Source organism: Rhinoraja longicauda, chromosome 2 (genome assembly GCF_053455715.1).
Source record: "Rhinoraja longicauda isolate Sanriku21f chromosome 2, sRhiLon1.1, whole genome shotgun sequence".
NCBI classification, from domain to species: domain Eukaryota; kingdom Metazoa; phylum Chordata; class Chondrichthyes; order Rajiformes; family Arhynchobatidae; genus Rhinoraja; species Rhinoraja longicauda.
Window position 1 is genome coordinate 100,844,718 of NC_135954.1, and position 23,980 is coordinate 100,868,697.

General features: G+C 44.8%; 1 protein-coding gene across 2 annotated transcripts in view; it reads right to left on the minus strand.

The window, feature by feature from the left end:
• The window catches only part of adarb2 (adenosine deaminase RNA specific B2 (inactive)), a 634,387-nt gene that overhangs the window by 126,113 nt on the left and 484,294 nt on the right, over nucleotides 1-23,980 (minus strand). For both annotated transcript variants that reach the window (XM_078425174.1, XM_078425183.1), the window contains exon 4: nucleotides 7,892-8,006. In XM_078425174.1, the coding sequence (XP_078281300.1) occupies nucleotides 7,892-8,006 (115 nt within the window). The remainder of the gene's footprint in view (nucleotides 1-7,891; nucleotides 8,007-23,980) is intronic.

Here is a 23,980-nt window from a genome sequence, read left to right on the forward strand (position 1 = left end):
CCTGTTCCAAATAGTGGGAATTTTATCGTACTTCACGTAAAGAAGTAGAAGCTGTGTGCTTAAAAAGGGGCGTTACATCCCCATGACTTCGGGGGCGGCATAGTGGCGCAGCGGTAGGATTGCTGCCCTCCAACGCCAGAGACCCGGGTTCAATCCTGACTGCGGGTGCTGCTGCCTGCACGGGGTTTGTATGTTCTCCCGGTGACCGTGTGGGTTTTAGAACAAAAATAGAAACATTAAAAAATAGGTGCAGGAGTAGGTCATTCGGCCCTTCGAGCCAGCACCGCCATTCAATGTGATCATGGCTGATCATCTAAAGTCAGTACCCCATTCCCTGCTTTTTCTCCATATCCCTTGATTCCTTTAGCCCTAAGAGCTAAAGTTTTCTTTGAGTGCTCCAGTTTCCTCCCACACTTCAAAGACGTGCAGGTTTGTATAATTGGTTTCTATAAATTGTAAATTGTCCTGTTAGCGTTTAATATCCCTTCTCTGCTTTGAATGATCATTGCCCTGAATTTTTCTGCCGGGATATTGCATGCCTATAGGAAACTCCGAACACATCCTTTAATCTTTTCCTCTGCCTGGTAATCTCATCCCAGAAGGCAGGCATGAAAATAACATGGCTTGTGCAAAGTAACCAAATGAGTGTAATTAGGGGCATATATTGAGGATATTGGCCTGGGAGAGGGGTACTGACACTGGTCAGCTTGTCCTTCCACTAAACCTGTAAGGTTTCACCAAGACAGTATTGATGATATTTTTCCAGTACCTTGAGACTCTTCAGTAGGTGGAAAATAGGAGGCAGGGATCATGTGTTTTGTGCCAGCTCTAAGATCTTCGTATCCATATAACCTGTTTCTCAATTAACCAATGGCTTTTCTGGCACACTGAAGACACCAATAAATATCAACACTGATGTCTACCTTCACGAAGAGGTGGCTCAGAAATATACGCAGTGGTGCACATGTTCCAAGGGTCCCATTGGAGACCTATATTGTCAGAAGCAATATGGTGCAGCTGGTGTTGACTGCCAGGGGCTCGTAGTGTTATGGATGTTGAATGTAAAGCCTGTCCATTTGTGTGTTTCGTTGAATAAGTTGGCTATGTAGTGGAGTTTACCCTCCGAGTGGCACAAACTAAAAACATCGTCTGTTTATCACCTACATATCATCCCAGTTCTCAGGCCTGGTTTACCATGGGTTTTGTGTGGAATTGTTGAAAGTTGAACAATTTCCCCAAAAGTTAGACCCACACCTGTAATACATTTGTGGGAGGCTAGATGCAATATTGTGCTGAGAAATATTGAGAAAAATGTTGGGACAATGACACGACCTTGTTTGACACTGGGTCTTCATTGAGATTTATTCTGTAATTCTCCTGTGAGTACCATGGTTTGCACGCCATCAAGAAGCAAATATAAGATAGAGGTTACATTTTGTGTGTGCAGCCGGATTTGTGAAGGATGTTTTACAGTAGTTCCAGGTTGATGGAACAAAGGGCATTTGTGAGGTCAAAGGGGGGGATGTGCAGTGAAGGGCACTGGTCCCTGCATTCTTCCTGCAAGCAATGAAGATATATAAATCCATGTGCATTCCTCATGATTCAGAGTTCGCCCTAGTGTGATTTAGGATTGTAAAAATAGAATTGTTTATTGTGTAAACTGCAGCACCCTCAAATTTGCAGAAAAGCAAACTCATTAGTGCAGTGAGACAGTGAGCTAACTAACAGGAGACGTTATATACACGGTGTGAATAAACACAGGGCAGCTATTTCCCATCCCTTCTCCACAAGGTATGGTAAATGAAGCCATCCCAACTCTTTACACTCAAGTTTATTTCCAGAATGTGTTTATGGACATCATTATGTCCAACTGGTGCCATGTCATAGAAAAATAAAAAATAGGTGCAGGAGGAGGCCATTCGGCCCTTCAAGGCAGCACCACCATTCATTGTGATCATAGCTGATCATCTACAATCAGTAACCTGTGCCTGCCTTCTCCCCATATCCCTTGATTCCACTTGCCCCGAGAACTCGATCTAACTCTCTTTTAAAGTCATCCAGTGAATTGGCCTCCACTGCCTTCTGTGGCAGAGAATTCCACAAATTCACAACTCTCTGGGTGAAAATGTTTCTTCTCACCTCAGTTTTAAATGGCCTCCCCTTTATTCTTAGACTGTGTCTCCTGGTTCTGGACTCCCTCAACATTGGGAACATTTTTCCTGCATCTAGCTTGTCTAGTCCCTTTATAATTTTATACGTCTCTATAAGATCCCCTCTCATCCTTCTAAACTCCAGTGAATACAAGTCTAGTCTTTCCAATCTTTCCTTATATGACAGTCCCTCCATCCATGGGATTAACCTCGTTAACCTACGCTGCACTGCCTCAATAGCAAGGACATCCGTCCTCAAATTAGGAGACCAAAACTGCACACAATACTCCAGATGTGGTCTCACCAGGGCCCTATACAACTGCAGAAGAACTTCTTTGCTCCAGTACTCAAATCCTGAGGAAAGACGTCCTAATCTGAGGAAAGACGTTCTTGCCTTAGAGGGAGTACAGAGAAGGTTCACCAGATTGATCCCTGGGATGGCGGGACTTTCATATGAAGAAAGACTGGATAGACTAGGCTTGTACTCGCTGGAATTTAGAAGACTGAGGGGGGATCTTATAGAAACATATAAAATTCTTAAGGGGTTGGAGAGGCTAGATGCGGGAAGATTGTTCCCGATGTTGGGGGAGTCCAGAACCAGGGGTCACAGGTTATTAAGGATAAGGGGGAAGTCTTTTAGGACCGAGATGAGAAAACATTTCTTCACACAGAGAGTGGTGAGTCTGTGGAATTCTCTGCCACAGAAGGTAGTTGAGGCCAGTTCATTGGCTATATTTAAGAGGGAGTTAGATGTGGCCCTTGTGGTTAAAGGGATCAGGGGGTATGGAGAGAAGGCAGGTACAGGTTACTGAGCTGGATGATCAGCCATGATCATATTGAATGGCGGCGCAGGCTCGAAGGGCCGAATGGCCTACTCCTGCACCTATTTTCTATGTTTCTATGTTTCTATGTTTCTATGAAGGCCAACATTCCATTAGCTTTCTTCACTGACTGCTGTGCCTGCACAGTTACTTTCAGTGACTGTATCTTTGAAACCAAAACTAAATGAACATCTCCGCTTTTTGCCTCTTTTATGTGTTGTCACTGAATTAGAGAGCTTGCTCAAGGGGAAAAATGGCTTGAATTTGCACAAGGGTTTTGATTAATTATTTTGTGGTCTTAGCTGTATATCCTTTCCTTTACTCAGGGAAGTAATTGGAGAACTTGTAAATGATTATAGTTTGAAAATATTTCCAGCCAGAGACCAAGAAAAATATCTCCAACTCTATCACTCTCAATTTCAAATTAACCTAACATATATCTGTCTATTGATTTTATTTTAAAGCATGTATATTCCTGTTACAGCAGTAAAACTATGTAGGATATTTACGCTTTGATGAATGAGACATTGTACAGTGTAAATGTACAGGGATGAGAGGTCCAACTGTCCTTCTCTTGTCTGAATTACGATGGTGAAGTTATGAGCACACAGTTGCTCCAGTAACTTTTGCTGAGTGCCTGATAGCGCATTTGGCTAACAGGTATGTTTAGCTGGAATCCGTTGACTGGAGCTGTCACTGGGCTGCCAAGCTGTGCGAAGTGTACCAACAGCCACGGGTAAACAACGCTGATTAATTACTCACAACACAGACAGGGGAGACATGTTTGTCATTTTAGGAGTTCCCTGACTCCAGCCGGATTAGCAAATGAGAGGCCGGGGGGGGAGATTTGCGAAATGCAAAGCAGTCGGCTATAATTCAGGACGATGACATGAACGCCTTGTGATCTGTCATTGTTATCAAAGGAAAAATGCAAGCAGGAAGATTCAAAATACATTGCTTGCAGCGAAATAAAACTCATCATCTGTCAAAAAAATCTAAGAATCCACAAAAAGTACTTTTTCTTATTTATAGTCATTGGGATAGAATTTGTCACTTTTCATCTCACCCAGGAGAATTTGGTTTGTTCTTTAGTTCTCTGTCATTTTATCGTACACTTATGACTTCTAATGTACTAACAAATTTTGTAGGAAACAGTTATACTCCTTGCAGCTTTTATTTAATTTCCCTCTAAACATTGTTCCTCTACCTCTCCAGAGTGACTTAATTTTTTTCAGTTTTAACTTGGAGAGGCAAAAGCTTTAAATAGCGGGAAGTGCACTTTAGGGGCAGGAGTTCAAATGAATAAAGTGCAATTTTATTCCTGATATTGGGAGATTCTTTCTTATAACCTTTGCACTTTTTAATTCTTCACCTACTATCTATGTACTAAAACTCTCGTTTGTTTGTTTGTTTGTTCCTGAACTACAGCCAAAACGGTACACGATAGCGTGACAATTTTAGGCCCACCTTACTCACCGTCGTCCCTTTGGTACTAATGGAAGAAGTTTCATTGAAATCGGTGTTATATTTTTAAAGTTATTCACATTTTAAAGTTTAAATCTATCTCCGAGGGAGGGAGGGTGGAAGAAGGGATAAGGTGGGTTGAGGGGGATGGAGTGGGGGGAGGGGAAGGGGGGAGGGGAAGGGGGGAGGGGAAGGGGGAGGGGAAGGGGAGGGGAAGGGGAGAGGGGGGGAGGGGGAGGGAGAAGGGAGGAGGGAGGGAGAGAGAGGGGGAGGGAAGGAGGGGGTGGAGGGGAGGGGGTGGAGGGGAGGGAGGGAGGAGGAGGGGAGAGGGAGGGGGAGAGGGGGGAGGGGGAGAGGGGAGGGGAGGAGAGGGAGAGAGGAGGGGGAGGAGAGGGTGCTTACACCAATGCAGGAGAGGTTTGGGCCCAACGGGTCCACTTGATCTAGTTTCATTTAAAAGAGTGGTTCTAGAATAACAGGTCTGAAGATGGATCCTGACCTGATTCCTCACTCTTTTTTTCCCTTCCGAGATGCTGCCTGACCCGCTGAGTTACACTGGCACTTTGTGTCTATCTTTCTAATAATCAGCATTTGTTGTTCCTTCTTTCTATTTCTAACATTGTTTTCAAGCTGCTAATGTTTTATAAATGTCATATCTTGAATGTCTGACACGCAGCTGAAAACAAACAAGTTTGTCTAACCTTTGTGTAGGAAGGAACTACAGATGTTGGTTTACACTGAAGATAGACACAAAATGCTGGAGTAACTCAGCGGGACAGGCAGCGTCTCTGGAGAGAAGGAATAGATGACGTTCCCTCTCCCCTGACTCTCAGTCTGAAGAAGGGTCTCGGCCCGAAACGACACCCATCCCTTCTCTCCAGAGATGCTGCCTGTCCCACTGAGTTACTCCAGCTTTTTGTGTCTAATTTGTACGTCTGACCTTTCTTCATTTGTCAGACACCTGCCACAAAGGTTCAGCCCAGCAGTCTGCCTGTGCACTATCTCCAGCACTTCACCACCTTTCTTGTTGATCAACTGTGTGAGGTGGCACGGTATTCAGGTGCGGACGGACCAGGTGGCTGACATACTGCACCCGTCTGGATACATGGTTGAACATCCATTAGATGTGATAATGGCTGCTCTGTATCCATTGCACATGATCAGCTGCATGTTAAGATGACTTGGGTCTTTTTCAATATCATCTTTTACAAGTCTAACACATTCATTTTTCCAACATTTTCATCGCGCAGAATTTTCACTGCATGCCATATAACCTAACTTGCCTTTGCTAGTACTCATGCCCCATGTGACACGCCGTGCCACCTCTCACTGTTGATCAACAAGAAAAGTGGTGAACTGCTGGAGATAGTGCACAGGCAGACGACTGCTGGGCTGAACCTTTGTGGCAGGTGTCTGACAAATGAAGAAAGGTCAGACGTAAAAAATTAGACACAAAAAGCTGGAGTAACGCAGTGGGGCAGGCAGCATCTCTGGAGAGAAGGGATGGGTGTCGTTTCGGGTCGAGACCATTATAGCTATCTATTCCTTTGTGTTTTTCAGGCTTTCCCTTCAATGTGCATTCATCACATTCACTATTTCTGGTAGTGAGTTCTATATTCTAACCATTCACTAGGTAATGCATTTTCACCTGATTAAAATTGGATTTATTAGTGACTATTTCATATCTATTTTTTTATTCCCTTGTGTGTCCACCAGGTGGGTAAGGCAATGAACTTATCAGAAGCAGAATACAATTTGTCGAATTACCACCGTGGTCTTATTGAGTGACAGAGCGGGCTGGAGGGAGCTTATCCGCTTTCCACCACCACTTTCTTTTGATCTTATGTTGAAAATATTTCTTTTTGGGGTGGGGACTACATTTTGTGATTGTCATTCTTCTCAGTCCAGCCTCATGGTGTCCCACTTTCTCATCCACTCCATACATACTGGGGGCAATTTACAGAGGCCAGTTAACCTGCAAATGTGCATATCCTTGTGATGTGGGAGGAAAGTGGAACAGCAGAAACCACGTGCAGTCACAGGGAGAACATACAGACTCCACAGGGTCGGCACCCGAGGTGAGTATTGAACCCAAGTCTCTGGTGCTGTGAAGCAGCAGCTCTACCAGTTGCACCAATGTGCCACCTTTAGGACCGTATCTTCCTACGCCTTACCTATCTAAATGTCTCTTAAACGTTGTCATTGTCTCTGCTTGTCCCTGCGTGGTGTTACATGCAGAAGGAATTTTGTAGTCCTATGGCAACTTAACATTATTTCTGCAACAATAGCCATTTCTCGTGTGTATTTTGTTCCCACGCTGCGAGGCCGATCGAAAATGACGGCCATTACACAAAACGAAGAATGCAGCAATAGAAAGCAAACTGGAAGCACGTTACTAGTTGGTCTAAATTCAGCAACCTTATTCAAGTGTGTGATTTTGCACAAACAAGTATCTATCAGAGCAAGGATTTACTAAATTTCAGCACCATTGGTATTTATACCACTGGCAGATAATCAATCATAAGTGGACCATTAATTTTGGAAACTATGGGATAACTATTTATCAACATGAACTTATATTACATGTTTGAATTTATAACTTGGCGGCACGATGACGCAGCGGTGGAGTTGCTGCCTTACAGTGCTTGCAGCGCCGGAGACCCGGGTTCGATCCTGACTACTGGTGCTTGTCTGTACGGAGTTTGTACGTTCTCCCCGTGACCACGTGGGTTTTCTCCGAGATCTTCGGTTTCCTCCCACACTCCAAAGACGTACAGGTTTGTAGGTTAATTGGCTTGGGTTTGTATACTTGGTATAAGTGTAAATTGTCCCAAGTGTGTGTAGGCTTGTGTTAATGCACGGGGATCGCTGGTCGCTGTGGACTCAGTGGGCCGAAGGGCCTCTTTCCACGCAGTATCTCTAAACTAAACTAAACTAAACTAAACTAAAGTGAAAGATAATTATTGAGTTTTGATTAATATTTCCCTCAGAACCAGCTAAATTAGTTGTGTTCAGGATATCTACTGTTCGCCACCAAAGGCTGTACTGCTCTGGGCATAATGTTCACCATTACTCTATCATGAAACATTGCTATCCTCAGTGAAAATGTCATTGAGGGATTGTTTCTGTTGTTTATGGGTTTAGATGTTTAGATTACCAAAGTAATATGAAATAAAATCATATTTTGATGCACTCAGCATTATGTTTGGCAATGCATTTTACTGGTCTTTGATATTGGAGACGCTGGCATTTTTTCATAGCATGTTGGAACTCACTCCACTATCAGGTGAAAAGGAGGTTTGCATACATTTTTTCAAAAATTGTCCCTCAGTAAACAGCAAGGCAATACAGGTACATTGAGTATTTTTGTTTGCAAAAGAGAAAAGGAAAATACATCCTCCAGGCACCGCTTATGTGTTAAGGAAAAATTGCCTTCAGGGTTTTGAGTTTCCTTACCTCTGGTCATTACGATTCCTGCAAGTACCTTGTGCCGTGCATGTGAGGAAGTCAAATTGTCTGTTAGCTCTTTGAATTTCTCTGTGACCAGGTGAAACACTGCATCGGCAAACTCCTGAAAGACACGGAAACGATGCATTGTAATGAGGCCGGTTGCTACGTGATCTCAAGGCGTGCACTGTGGTACAAATATCGAGGGCTGCCATTTCCATACCTCCTCTCTACTTCTTGAGTAATTGTTGAAACAAAATGAAAATCAGGTGGCTTTCTTTTCCTGTGTTAAATGCTGCAGAATTTCACTTACCAGTTGAGTTACTTTCTACCTTGAGCGGCAAGGTAATGAGTCTGGTTCACCCAGTGTGTGATAGCCTATTCCTTTAGCTATTCTCTGATCTGCGCCATTGTATTTGAACCCATGTTATGGCCCACTATTAACCTTTCCATCTTTTTTAATATTAATGATTCACATTTTCATCTTTAAGTATAATAGGCAAAGTAGGATTTAATAAGTGCTGATCAAGCTGGGCATATCCTAAATACTAATTTATTTTTTTCCTTCTGTTCCTGACAATGAAAAATTCTACTATCCTTAGCTTCCTTTTCTCACTGCTTCATAAGAGGTGAATTATATAATATTCATTATGCTCACATCTGTGACAGATTCGAATGTTATTTGCACCCATGCGTTGGCCAAGAGATATTTAAAATCTATATTAACATATTAATTTCAGCAAATAAATAAAAGCACAAATTTGTCTTAAAGCCTTTCAAATGTATTCACCAGACTAGAAACTTTTCATTGCTTGAATGTCTGGAGCAGTACATCGTTCTCATGGCAAGGAGTTTCTGGGGCCTTGATGTTTATGATGTGCTTATGTAAAGAAGTGGTTGTCTGAAGTGATATAAATCAGAACTCACACAGATCTTCGTGACACCACGTTTTTTTTAGTGAATAATGTAGGTCAGGCTTGGCAGGTATATTTTTTCATGGTATCGGTGACACCAATTGTCACCATGAAGCTCGATGCCTGAATCATGTGTTTTTTGTGTGTACGTTTGTGTGTGCGTGTGTATATCTATCTATATATTACTACTTGTTGCTCCACTGCGATTTCTCCTCAAGGTATGTCCACTTTGAAGTTCTCCTCCTCTCTTCGACGAAAGTTTAGCAACATGCTCCCCCTCTGTGATTTCTCCTGCCCTCCTACTCTACGACCACATTCCCCTCCTCCTTCCCAGATCTCCCTCTATCTTCCTGTCTCCACCTATATCCTTCCTTTGTCCCACCCCCCTGACATCAGTCTGAAGAGGGGTCTCGACCCGAAACGTCACCCATTCCTTCTCTCCCGAGATGCTGCCCGACCTGCTGAGTTACTCCAGCATTTTGTGAATAAATACCTTCGATTTGTACCAGCATCTGCAGATATTTTCTTATACTCTATATTACTAAAACTCTCATATTGTATATATATATATATGCGCACATATATTGCATTTCAGTACGTGCCCGAAATACAGCCAAAACGGTACACGATAGCGCAACAATTTTATGCCCACCCTACCCACCATTCCCCAGCAGTCTCAATTGATCAAGTTTTGTTACATTGTAAAAACAATTAACTTAATAAACTTTAATAAATGCGCTCCCCCCCCCCCCCCGCGGCGCCCGTCCTGGCGTGCCCCGCGCCTGACCTTCCTCCCGTGGTGCAGCGCGGAGGCAGAGGGTTAAACAAGATGGTTGCACCCAACGGGGGTACCCGCGCCCGCAGGAGAGGTTTGCATGGAGGGATGCAGGAGAGTTTTCAATGGGTCCACGGATCGTCAGTTGGGGGAGGGGTGCCTGGCCCACAGAAGAGGCTTGCACCCAACGGGGGTTGCCGGGCCTGCAGAAGATGTTTGCACCCAACAGGGTTGCCACGCAGTTGCCGGGCCCGCAAGAGAGATTTGGACCCAATGGGTCCACGCCCATTCAGTATATATATATTATCATTATATTGTTTACAGTGTACTATGCATATTTTGTTTTGCTGTTGCAAATAAGAATTTCATTGTTCTTTCTGGGACACATGACAATAAAACACTCCTGACTCTATTGAGTCTTGCTTCAAGCTTCCTTTAAGATTTTAAAGTACCTCCCACATCTATCCTGCAAAACTCAGGCACGCTTCTCAGCTGCCCACCGACTCTCACCGCCCCTGCCTTGATCTTCATCAGGGTTGCAGATGGTAAAGCTTTGTGAGCACAAAGCTCACAGGAATCAATGACAGAATAACACTGCTGAACGATGGAGGGGTGGGGACGGTGCATGACCTTTACACTGGCTCACTGTGCATTACTGGTGTAACCTGCCTTTTGAGCCGAGGAGAAATATCTCGTCCACTCCTTCAGCTTTCCTGTATTACGGCGAGTGACCCCAAGTACCGCAGTGCTTGCAAAATGCTTTCTGAAAGGTGTTTGAAGAATGCGAGAGATAATGAAATCATCACTTCATTCACGGCAGCGGGAACCGCCTCGCCGGGAGCGAGGTGGAGCGAGAGCAGTGGGGGGACCTGGCGGGGGGGCACCGAGCACAAAGGTGGACCTTGCAGGGTGGTGGGCATCGAGTACGATTGGAACGAAGGGGGGACCCAGAGAGGGGGACGCCAAGATGGAAGGAGAAACTAGCGGGTGGTGGTGGTGGTGGTGGGGAAGGCCTGCTGCCACGTACGGCAGGCAGTAGATAGGACTGTTCGGTACTTTTGTAACTCTGTCAGTGCCAGACACGTGGCGACACTTGTGTACTGCCTAGGTTGTGTGCAAAACAAAGCTTTTCACTGTACCTATGACAATAAAGTCATAGGCGGCACGATGGCGCAGCGGTAGAGTTGCTGCCTTACAGCGAATGCAGCGCCGGAGACTCAGGTTCGATCCTGACTACGGGCGCCGTCTGTACGGAGTTTGTACGTTCTCCTCGTGACCTGCGTGGGTTTTCTCCGAGATCTTCAGTTCCCTCCCACACTCCAAAGACGTGCAGGTGTGTAGGTTAATTGACTGGGTAAATGTAAAAAATTGTCCCTAGGATAGTGTTAATGTGCGGGGATCGCTGGGCGGTGCGGACTCGGTGGGCCGAAGGGCCTGTTTCCGCGCTGTATCTCTAAATCTAAATCTAAAAAGTATCATTCATTCACTCAGTCAAAAGTTCAGCATTTCTTAACCCCTCTCTGTTAATTAGCTTGTAAGAAAAAGTGTGCCATTATCTGTTTCTCGGTATATATGTGGCAACTGCTGTTCAGAACTTTCAACATTTACTTTAAAAGGCTGTAATTTAGATCAGAACCAGTCTGAATGTCAGACGGGCATTGTCTTGCTAGATCCATTGACCAAACTTTACCTAAATCAGTACCAAGATAAATTTAATCCATCCTGCAAAATCATACCACTTCTGCATACCAATTCACACCAAGATATCACTCACCAGTGAGTCGTGCAACTTACACTAATAATGAAGATGCAAACCCTGATCTATGTTGAGTGGTTTGATTCGTATTTGAACATTGAAAAGACAAAATTCAACATAGGATGTGTGTGGTTTTATGTGAGAGAGCGAGCTGCTGATTTATGAAAGTCTGATGTTCTTTTTGACACCTGACAGGTATCATACTTGGATACCACTTATTAGTACGCTGGTTCCTTGATGCAGTTACAAGGTTGACAGCAAGACTGAACATATACAGAATGTGCCTTCATTTCAGATGAGACCTTGCCCCCATTCTGCATTCTTAAAAAATTAATGAGAGAATCGTTTTTCAAAGCAGCAAAAGTAACAGGATTATTTCACTCTATGTGTTAAACATCAAAATAGAATACACACTGTCAAACATTCTATCTTTCCCTACTTTAGTAGTTTTGCTGGAGAAAACAACTTGTTCAATCCTTGCAAATGAAACTAGCAACATGCGAACTTTCATAAAAGATGCTTTAATTAAATATTGCTTTGAGGTTGATTGTTTGGTTTTAATAGATTGGTTTAAAGCGTTCAGAATTCTGAATGTTTACAATGAAGAGAGGTATGGATAGGATGAATGCACAGGCTTTTCTTTCCTCTTGGGTTGGAGAATCAAGAACCAGATAGTCTTGGTTTAAGATGAGAGGGGAAAGATTCAATAGGAACCCGAGGGGCAACCTTTCCACAAAAGGGGTGGTGGGTATATGGATCAAGGTAGTGCAGGAACCAGGTAGAATAACAACATTTAAAAGACACTTGGACAGGTACATGGATAGGATCGATTTGGAGGGATATGGGCCAAACATGGGCAAATGGGCCTTGCTAAGATGGGGCATGTTGGCTGGCATGGACGAGTTGTTCCAAAGGGCCTGTTTCTGTGCTGTTTTGGTTTATGACCTCAGGATGCTAAGTCCTTTGGAAACAATACCTTCAAAATGCTAACAGAAACTTTGAGAACCAGTAACTACCAAGAACATCCCGCTAGATTGGAAATGCAAGTCCCTTTGTATGCATAAGAAGATAAAATTAGGCAAAGGAAGCAAGATTAGGCAATTTGGCCCATCATTCCTTCTCCACCTTTTAGGTATACGTTGACTGATGTCTCTGGAGAAAAGGAACAGGTGAGAAAAGGAATAGGTGAATGGAGAAAAGAAATAGGTTTTGGGTCAGAATCCTTCTTCTTCAGATCTCTCACTCTCTGCTCAGGTGAGAACGTCACCTGAAGCTGTCAGATTGAAGAAGGGCCTCCACCTATTCCTTTTCTCCAGAGATGCTGCCTGATCCACTGAGTTACTCCAGCATTTGTGTCTATCTTAAATGCGATTCCTGTAGACGGGCCAAGAAGTTGACATGGTTGCTGAATGGTAGAGATCTGCTTGACTCTGAAATGGTGGAGCTGCGGAAAATCACTACCAGATGCCCAAGTTGGACACACATTGGCAAAAAAATATATATTTAATAAATGCTGTTGAACTAAATCCGCTACAGTAAATGTTTCAGCCACTATTAATCTTCCATCGTATCACCAAACGGCGAAGTGGTTTACTACATTGAAGCTTTGAAATTAGCCTTGGTAAATGTTGGCATGCGTTGCTTGTATGAAATGTCTTTGTCTCCTTTTTCATGAAGGGGCTGCTAATCCATTTGAAACAAACAAGCTAATCCCCTCTAGTCAATGACATTGAAAATAATCCTAGATTACAAAATTAAATGCTTGTACTTGAGTATCCAAAGCACTTTGATTCAAGGTGCGAACCCCTACATCCACGCTATGGGTGGGAGGAGAAGAGGTATCAGAAGATGCCAGCAATTATTGTCCCTCAGGCGAATGACAGGATGGAGATGACTGGCTTCTTGAAATGCTACTTTCCTTCTGATGAAAATAACCCTCAGGGGATTTAGTTCCTGAATTCTATCCTGGTGATGATGAAGGAATAGTGATATATGTCAAAAAAATGTCAGGGACCTGCATTTGTTCTCCTTGTGTAGGAAGGAACTGCAGATGCTGGTTTAAACCGAAGATAGACACAAAAAGCTGGAGTAACTCTTCGGGACAGGCAGCATCTCTGGAGAGAAGGAATAGGTGACATTCCCTCTCCCCTGACTCTCAGTCTGAAGATGGGTCTCGACCCAAAACGTCACCCATCCCGCTGCCCGTCCTGCTGAGTTACTCCAGCTTTTTGTGTCTATCTTTTGGTCTCCTTGTCTTTCTTGGTGGTGGAGGTCACTTGTTTGGGACATACAAGTGACCTCGGGTGACCTAGGGTGACAGAGAAACTGGAGGAAATCCACATTAGGCAGGAAAAAGTTTTGGGTAGACTAATGGGACTCAAGGCTGATAAATCCCCAGGGCCTGATGGTCTGCATCCCAGGGTGCTTAAGGAGGTGGCTCTAGAAATTGTGGACGCATTAGTGATTATTTTCCAATGTTCTATAGATTCCGGGTCAGTTCCTGTGGATTGGAGGGTAGCTAATGTTATCCCACTTTTCAAGAAAGGAGGGAGAGAGAAAACGGGAAATTATAGACCAGTTAGTCTGACATCAGTGGTGGGGAAGATGCTGGAGTCAATTATAAAAGACGAAATTGCGGAGCATTTGGATCGCAGTAACAGGATCGTTCCGAGTCAGCATGGATTTACGAAGGGGAAATCGTGCTTGACTAATCTTCTGGAATTTTTTGAGGATGTAACTAGGAAAATTGACAGGGGAGAGCCGGTGGATGTGGTGTACCTCGACTTTCAGAAAGCCTTCGACAAGGTCCCACATAGGAGATTGGTGGGCAAAATTAGAGCACATGGTATTGGAGGTAGGGTACTGACATGGATAGAAAGTTGGTTGACAGACAGAAAGCAAAGAGTGGGGATAAATGGGTCCCTTTCAGAATGGCAGGCAGTGACTAGTGGGGTACCACAAGGCTCGGTGTTGGGACCACAGCTATTTACAATATACATCAATGACTTGGATGAAGGGATTAAAAGTACCATTAGCAAATTTGCCGATGATACAAAGCTAGGTGGCAGTGTGAACTGTGAGGAAGATGCTATGAGGTTGCAGGGTGACTTGGACAGGTTGTGTGAGTGGGTGGATGCATGGCAGATGCAGTTTAATGTGGATAAGTGTGAGGTTATCCACTTTGGTGGTAAGAATAGGATGGCAGATTATTATTTGAATGGTGTCAAGTTAGGAAAAGGGGACGTACAACGTGATCTGGGTGTCTTAGTGCATCAATCACTGAAAGGAAGCATGCAGGTACAGCAGGCAGTGAAGAAAGCCAATGGAATGTTGGCATTCATAACAAGAGGAGTTGAGTATAGGAGCAAAGAGGTCCTTCTGCAGTTGTACAGGGCCCTAGTGAGACCGCACCTGGAGTATTGTGTGCAGTTTTGGTCTACAAATTTGAGGAAGGATATTCTTGCTATTGAGGGCGTGCAGCGTAGGTTTATTAGGTTAATTCCCGGAATGGCGGGACTGTCATATGTTGAAAGACTAGAGTGACTAGGTTTGTATACACTGGAATTTAGAAGGATGAGAGGGGATCTTATCGAAACGTATAAGATTATTAAGGGGTTGGACATGTTAGAGGCAGGAAACATGTTCCCAATGTTGGGGGAGTGCAGAACCAGGGGCCACAGTTTAAGAATAAGGGGTAGGCCATTTAGAACAGAGATGAGGAAAAACTTTTTTAGTCAGAGAGTTGTGAATCTGTGGAATTCTCTGCCTCAGAGGGCAGTGGAGGCCAATTCTCTGAATACATTCAAGAGAGAGCTAGATAGAGCTCTTAAGGATAGCGGAGTCAGAGGGTATGGGGAGAAGGCAGGAATGGGGTACTGATTGAGAATGATCAGCCATGATCACATTGAATGGTGGTGCTGGCTCGAAGGGCCGAATGGCCTCCTCCTGCACCTATTGTCTATTGTCTATATCACAAGAAGATATATTAGTACGTAACAAAAACAAAAAGGTTTAAATAGATGGGATTTAAGGAGAAGCTCAAAGGAGGAGAATAGAAACAAAGAACTGTAGATGCCCGTTTATATCAAAGATAGGCAGAAATTGCTGGAGTAACTCAGCAGGTCGGGCAGCATCTCTGGAGAAAAAGGACGGGTGATGTTTCAGGTCAGGACACTTCTTCTGAAGAAGCTGTCGAGATTTAACATTGAAGGCATATTTTCCAGCTTGCATTGGTATCAATACAGCCACCACTAACTTCAGGAACTCCCTTACTAAATCTCTCCTCCTTTGATAGATACAAAGTGTTGGAGTGACTCAACGGGTAACTCTGGAGAAAAAGTCACCCCTTTTTCTCTACCTCCATCCCTTTGCTCTACCTCCATCTACAAGTTTGCAGATGACATCAATGTGGTGGGCTGGACCATGACCAAGGACGAGACAGAGTACAGAAAGGAGACTGGTGTTACGGCAACATGACTTTAATAACATGGCATGTAGGAAGGAACTGCAGATGCCGGTTTACACTGAAGATAGACACAAAATGCTGGGGTAACTCAGCGGGTCAGGCAGCATCTCTGGCGAAAAGGTGATGTCAGGACAACCGCCTCTCCCTCAAGGTCAGCAGGACAAAGGAGCTAGTTATCGACTTCAGGAAGAATAGTGCAGTACATGCCCCAAACAACACCAATGAGGCTTAAATTTACGAGTCGTTCCTAAATACAGGTGCTGGAAGACTGGAGGGTGGTAAATGTTGTGCCTCTTTTCAAGAAGGGCTGCAGGGAAAATGCTGGGAACTATAGGCCGGCAAGCTTACCATCTGTAGTTGGAAAGTTGATAGAGAATATTCTGAGGGATAGGTTTTACAGGCATTTGGATGGGTAAGGTCTGATTAGGGATAGTCAGCATGGTTTTGTACGTGGGAGGTCGTGTTTGATTTGATTTTTCAAATGAATGAGATGAAATCTAATTTGATTTTTTTTTAGTCATGACCAAAAAGGTCGTTGAGGGCAGAGCTGTAGATGTTGTGTACATGGATTTCAGTAAGGCATTCAACAAGGTTCTGCATGGTAGGCTGCTCTGGAAGGTTAGATCGCAAGGGATCCAAGGAGAGATGGCTGAATGGATAGCAAATTGGCTCCATGGAAGGAAGCAGAGGGTGATGCTGGAAGGTTGCTTCTCAGACTGGAGGCCTGTGACTAGTGGTGTGCCTCAGGGTTCGGTGCTGGGCCCGTTACTATTTAACATCTACATTGATGATTTGGATGAGAACATACAGGGCAAGATTAGCAAGTTTGCTGATGATACAAAAGTGAGATACAAAATGTTTTGCAGATAGTGAAGATGGTTGTGAAAGATTGTAGCAGGATCTGGATCAATTGGCCTGGTGGGCTGAGGATTGGTTGATGAAATTTAATACATAGAAGTGTGAGGTGTTGCATTTTGGGACGTCTAACAAGGGCAGGTAAATGGTAGGCCTCTGGGTAGTGTAGAGCAGAGGGATCTAGGAGTGCAGGTGCATGGTTCTTTGAAGGTCGAGTCGCAGGTAGATAAGGTGGTCAAAAAGGCTTTTGGCACATTGGCCTTCATCAGTCAGAGTATTGAGTATAGATGTTGGGAGGTCATGTTGCAGTTGTATATGACGGTGAGACCACATTTAGAATATTGTGTTCAGTTCTGGGCACCATGTTATAAGAAAGATATTGTCAAGCTTGAAAGGGTTCAGAAAAGATTTACGAGGATGTTGCCGGGACTAGAGGGTGTGAGCTATAGGGGGAGGTTGAGTAGGCTGTGCCTCTATTTCCTTGGAGCGCAGGAGGATGAGGGGTGATCTTATAGAGGTGTACAAAATCATGTGAGGAATAGATTGGGTAGAGTCTCTTGCCCAGAGTAGGGGAATCGAGGACCAGAGGACATAGGTTCAAGGTGAAGGGGGAAAAGATTTAGTAGGAATCCGAGGGGTAACTTTTTCACAAAGAGGGTGGTGGGTGTATGGAACAGGCTGCCAGAGGAGGTAGTTGAGGCTGGGACTATCCCATCATTTAAGAAGCAGTTGGACAGGTACATGGATAGGACAGGTTTGGAGGGATGTAGACCATGCCCAAGCAGGTGGGACTAGTGTAGCTAGGACATGTTGGCCGGTGTGGGCAGGTTGGGCCGAAGGGCCTGTTTCCACACTGTATTACTCTAAGTGGAAATGGTTGAGAGCTTTAAGTTACTTGGCGTAACTATTACCAATGATTTGACATGGACCAACCACATTGAAGCAACAGCCAAGAAGGCACATCAACGCCAATACTGAGAAAATTTGGCATGTCCCCAATGACTCTTACAAACATCGACCGATACACCTTTGAAAGCATACCAGGATACATTAGAAAGGCCATTTAGAACGGAGATGAGGAAAAACTTTTTCAGTCAGAGAGTTGTAAATCTGTGGAATTCACAGCCTCAGAAGGCAGTGGAGGCCAACTCTCTGAATGCATTCAAGAGAGAGCTAGATAGAGCTCTTAAGGATAATGGAGTCAGGGGGTATGGGGAGAAGGCAGGAACGGGATACTGATTGATAATGATCAGCCATGATCACATTGTATGGTGGTGCTGGTTCTAAAGGCCGAATGGCCTACTCCTGCACCTATTGTCTATTGTCTAAAGCATCACAGCTTGGTTTGGGAACCGATCTACCCAGAGAGTTGTGGATATAATCCAAACCATCACACCGACCAGACCCTCCACCATCGACACCTTCTACACTTCATGCTGCCTTGGGAAAACAGCCAACATAATTAAGGACCTGTCCGACCCCGATCATTCCTTCTTCTCCCTGCTCCTGCCGGGGAGAAAATACAGAGCGTGCATCACCAGACTCAGGAACAGTTTCTTCCCCTCTGTTATCAGACTTCTGAATGATCCTTCCGTAAGCTCAGATACAGTACCGATTCTCCAACCAACCTAATTGCTGAGAACTATAATCTGCACTCTGTATCTTTCTCTTCGCTCTACCATTTTAAGTTGAGTTTGGCTTAATTGTAATCATGTGTAGCATCACGTGATTTGATTGGACAGCATGCAAACAAAAGCTTTTTAATGTACCTAAGTACATGTGACAATAATAAACCTAAATATAAACCTGACCAATTGATGATTCAGCCTAAGTATTCTGTGCTTATCCCTATGTTCATTTTGGTCATTTCTCAACTGGATAGTCAAAGATTGCTCCAGATAAAGAAAACTTGGTTTTCAGTCTGAGGAAAGGTCACAACCCTTCTCTCTAGAGATGCTGCCTGTCCCAGTGAGTTACTTCAGCATTTTGTGTCTATCTTCAAGAAACGTTGGTAGTTTAGTGCCGAAGATACTCAGAGGATTGGTCTGCTTTGAAATACACTACTTTGGTTTTCTCCATTGATAACTATTCTCTTCCTAATAACATCCTAAGGCTTCTTCCTTGATGTGCCTGGTACAACTTAGCAGTGACAGAATTCAGATAGCTTTCGCTCCAGCCTACTTTTGTTTGACCACTTTTCTGTCACTCAAATGTTGAGACAGCTTTTCAAAACACTGATCAGCATGGGAATATATTTGAGGATTTAGCTGTCGTATCACTGGATTTACAGCATGGTTACAATCTTGCAACCTATTATGTTTAAAAATGTGAGGCAAAATGACGTGCAAACAAATCTCAAGGCTATTTATGTATATCTGACAGATAGGGTAAATGCACAGAATATTTTACCAAGATCAGGGGAATCAAGAACCAGACGACATAGGTTTAAGGTGAGAGGGGAAAGATTTAATAGGAACCTGAGGGGCAACTTTTTTTAGGTACATGGAACAAAGTGTTCAGGCAATGTCTAAAAAACATTTGGACAAATACATGGATAGGATAGGTTTAGAGGGATACTAGACGACCCGTAGACCTGTTGGGTCCTGTTGTTAGTAAAGATTCTTTAGTAAATGAGCAACAGTGCGGACGGGCTGTGCTGCGGCCCGTTGCAGCCTACACCCACCATGCTGCCGCGGGCCAGCTTCTGCAGCTCCACCGGCACCACGGCGCTAGCGCAGTGTTTCTCCATGTACTGGAAGCCCAGCACGCCCATGGCCGCCGCCTCAACCCGCTTGCTGCAGGCCCGGGGGCATGGCAACGGGCGGACAGGGGCACCAGACGGTGAGAAGCGGGAGGCGGCGGGGGGGGGGGGGGGGGGAGAGGAAAGGGGAGAGGGAGCCACTCACCCCGGCCCTGGGCGGCCATCGCGGTAGCCAGCAATAGGAGAGCGGCCCAAGGTGCTGCCGCATGTTCGTCCTGTAAGCGGCCATCTTCTTTCACCTTCCCTCTGCCGCCGTGCTGCACCATGGGAGGAAGGTCAGGGGCGGGGCACGCCGGGACGTGCGCCAGTCCCCCCGGTGCTGCTGCGCAGGCGTGCGGCCGTCGGGCCCGGCAACCCTCCCCATTGTGACGCCATATTAGATCAAAATGGAAATCTTAAAATGGCGATCTCGTATATGATCCGTTGGGTTCCCATTATAACGTCAAACACGGAGGTATTACTGCGCAAGCGTGGCTGACGGGCACGACAAGTGGGAGCGATTTATTAAAGTTTAAAAAGTAAATAACTTTTAAAATACAACACCAATTTGAACGGAACGATACTGCACACCGCAGGGCGAATGCTGAGTAAGGCGGGCCTAAAATTGTTTTGCTATCTTGTACCGTTTTGGCTGTATCTCGGGAACATACATACATACATACATACATACATACATACATACATACATACATACATACATACATACATACATACATACATACAAATAAACAAACAAACAAACAAACAAACAAACAAACAAACAAACAAACAAACAAACAAACAAGATCAGAGTTTTAGTAATATTTTCTAGATGGGCCAAATGCAGGTAGGTGGGACAAGTTTGGATGGGGCATGTTGGTCGGCGTGGGCAAGTTGGGCCAAAGGGCCTGTTTCCATACTGCATTACTCCATGTTTATCAGACAAAAGGCATCAGCTCGAGTTCTGCTGTCTTCCAAAACTCTGAAAGTTGCCTGAAACTTAAAGTAGCTCAAGATTCCTAACAATTGGGGCACAGTGGCGCAGCGCCAGAGACCCAGGTTCAATCCTGACTACGAGTTCACTAAACTAAACTAACTATATATTACAGGGTATCATATGCAATGTTACAGTACAGTATTATAGTTTTCATCAGTCCTGCCACTTAGAGCAAATATTGTCTTCAAGGATTGATGCCTGTGTATTAGAATTGCATTGCGTTTAGAGATTGGTTGTGTTATAATTCTTCTCCTTCTTGCGTTTGAGGCAGCAGAAGTTATGTAACGCCCTCCAGGCGCTGTAGCCAGTGCAATTGTTATAATTGATGATTGAGCGATGCAGAAGATGCTGCTAATCTTTTCTTTAATGCAATCTCCAAAACAGCCAGCTCGTCCATCTGAACTAGTCCTATTTGCCCGCGTTCCTTCTAAACCTTTCCTATCTATGTACCTGTTCAACTATCTTACAAATGCTGTATAGTATTTCTGAACACCTTCTCTGGCAGCTCATTCAAAGTACCTACCACGCAAGCAGCTGTATATTATGTAACCATCTAACTGAAGAAAGAAACAACTGTTGGCTGTTTGTGAATTTTGTTTACTTTGTTCAAAAATGCAACGCAAGGAATCTGTACAGATGTTTGTGTGACATTAATTGCCCAATTTGCCTGCCTTTAAGTTAGTGTCATATCTGGTGACTGGTTGTTAACTACATTTGCTAAGATCCTGTATACAGTGACAATTTACCAAGCTGTGGCATATGGAGGAGAATTTTATGCCTAGAAATTATTGTCCATCGCACTGCTGTTTATAATATTAGCTCATGGATATTTAACATTTGTGCATGATATTTAAGCAGATTTAGTTTAGAGATGGCCCTTCGGCCCACCGACTCCACGCTGACTAGCGATCCCCGCACACTTGCACTATCCTACACACACTGGGGACAATTTACAATTATACTAAGCCGGTTGACAAACCTGTACGTCTTTGGAGATGAACCTGATAGAAGGTTTCCTTTTTGCTTTTGGGGTTTTGAACCCACTTGACCGGCAGAAAATGGCTGTTAACATTTAATACGTTAAAGTAACAACCGCTTTTTGCCACCTGCTTTGCGATAATTCTGATTTTGCCTTTCTTATCTGAGCACCACTGCCTGAAACCATTGGAGTCCTTTAGAAATGCAGATGTGGGCCTCACAAGGTGTGGCTTTCCAGCTGGAACCCATGAGAAGAGGTTCCTAAGAATATGTTCCTAAACGTCTTTGTTTTGAGGCATCTTTGTTTTGGTAACAAAGTGATCTGCCGAGAGAGAGGCTGAGTCGGCCACCGGTTGGAGGACTCAGGGGACCGCAGACCGTTTTGTTTAAAACCAAAAATAATTTTAATCAATTATTTATAAGAATAATATTTATGATACAAACCAATACCCACCACCATAACACAAGGTGAAACAAATATTCTTAAATATCAATATACTGAAAATTAAACAACTGTATTACAATCCTTGATGAGGATGCATCCCCCCTCTGCCCCCCCCCCCTCAGTACCCAGCGGTCCCAGAAATTCCCCAGGGCGCCAGTGGACATCGCGCAGTCCCTTTCTAATACCACCCGGTCACGGATGTAACCCCAGAAAAGGGGCAGGCAGGTGGCTCGGACAGAGCTCTCTTGGACTGCAGACAATAGGGGGGGGGGGGGGAGATGTGGCAGAGCCAGGCACTGGTCAGTGGAGCCAGCAGAGTGAGAGAGCCGCCGAGCCGGCCACTGGCTGGAGGACCCGGTGGACTGCAGACTGTAGGGGGGTGTGGGGTGTGGCCAAGCCGGGCACCGGTCGGGAGACCAGGCGGACCGCGGATCGCAGGGAGAGAGCCGCCGAGCCGGCCCGTGCTCGCTCCCCGCGACCAAATGCAAGAATGGGGTAGACCGCGCGCGGCCTGTAGTGGGGGAGGGGGAAAGCCGCCCAGCTGGTCCCTGCTCTTCCCCCGAAGACCAGAGGGGCCGTGGGGATAGAGCTGGTGATGAGGACGACAACAGACGCGACGGGCGAGGAGCGAAGCTGGTAGGAGAGGAGAGGGAACCGGGGTCTGGCCTACCACAACCTCATGGTTGGCTGCGGGAGGCACCCCCCCACCTCACCCCGGGCACGAAGGTGGACGGGCGAGGAGAGGGACGTCACGTCCGAGGAAGGCGATAGTTGGAGGCCCGCTGGAGCTTGGAAGTTGCTTGGATTGGACGCTGCTCGTAAGAACCAGAGCGCGGAATGGACTTCGACAATGGCCCCAAAACATGGTGCCCCTTGCATGCGGGTTCAGCGGGCTATTTCTGTGCACTTGCTACTCGGAGATGTGCTTAGGTATGGGAATGCTGTCTGCAAGAAACAATTCCAGTGCGTTTGCACGTGTGACAATAAAAGCACGATTGAACCATTGAATTTTGTCCAAATTGATGGTGGCATCAAGTGATTGGAACAGTGTTGAATGCCACAAGCGTTTGTCTAGACTTACTCATGCAGCCGGGTACAGTCGTGGCTTGGCAGATTTGAGGCATTTACAGTATTTAACTGGAAGCATTTTTAAGAAGCACACTTCCTGACTTTTGATTGATGAAAGATTAGTTTCTAAATTTAAAAGGGGAATAACTGCGCTTGGTAAACCTGCAGGCCAACTGTTGCTGTGTGGAATAGCCTGAGCTAAAACTTCGGCTTGTTAAAGGTCTGATGCCTTGACTAATGGAGTTCAGAAATGAAACAGAGGAGTTAATGTAGTGTTTGTCTTCAATACCAATCTGGTCACACGGGTACACATTGCACACTCCATCTATTTCAGCCTGGCTGCGGTGTTAAGGCCACAGAGGGAATTCACCGCCGAGCAAACTTTTGGAAATAGGTAAAGATGTTCTCAAGCAGATAATTTGTTCATAAATACCTCTCTAAAATTATGAGGCATAACTGATGAAAATGTAATTAGAAAAGCACTGGATGTTCTGAAGTTAGCCTTCTCTTGCCTCAGTATTATCTGCTCGGATTTCTGGAGGGGGGAAGAAAGGGCTCTGATGGTTCATTAAGGAATTTTACCATTATGAGCATTTAACTGAGCTGAACGATTTAGAAGTTGCATTCCAGTTTTGTGCTTCTGACAGGGAGCCATTCACAGCGCGGAATGATCAGATGTGCCCTGTGTAAGATTTTTCTTGGAGCGGGAGGGGTTGGGAAGAATTTAATTTGATGGCAAGGGGAAGGGAGTTCATAAGGTCATAAGTCATAGAAAGCAGAATCAGGCCATTTGGCCCATCGAGTCTACTCCGCCATTCAATCATGGCTGATCTATCTTTCCCTCTCAACCCCATCCTCCCGCCTTCTCCCCATAAACCTTGACACCCTTACCTATCAAGTATGTGTCAATCTCCGCCTTAAAGTTACTCAATGACTTTGGCCTCCACATCCGTCTGCGTCAATGAATTTCACAGATTCGCCACCCTCTGGCTAAAGAAGGTTGGAAGGATAGTGATTGGAAAGATGGGGGTGATTTGCAGCCACGGTGATAGGGAGACTGCATTTTGTATTTGAAGAGGTGAAAGGCAACAATTTTGAAAGTGAC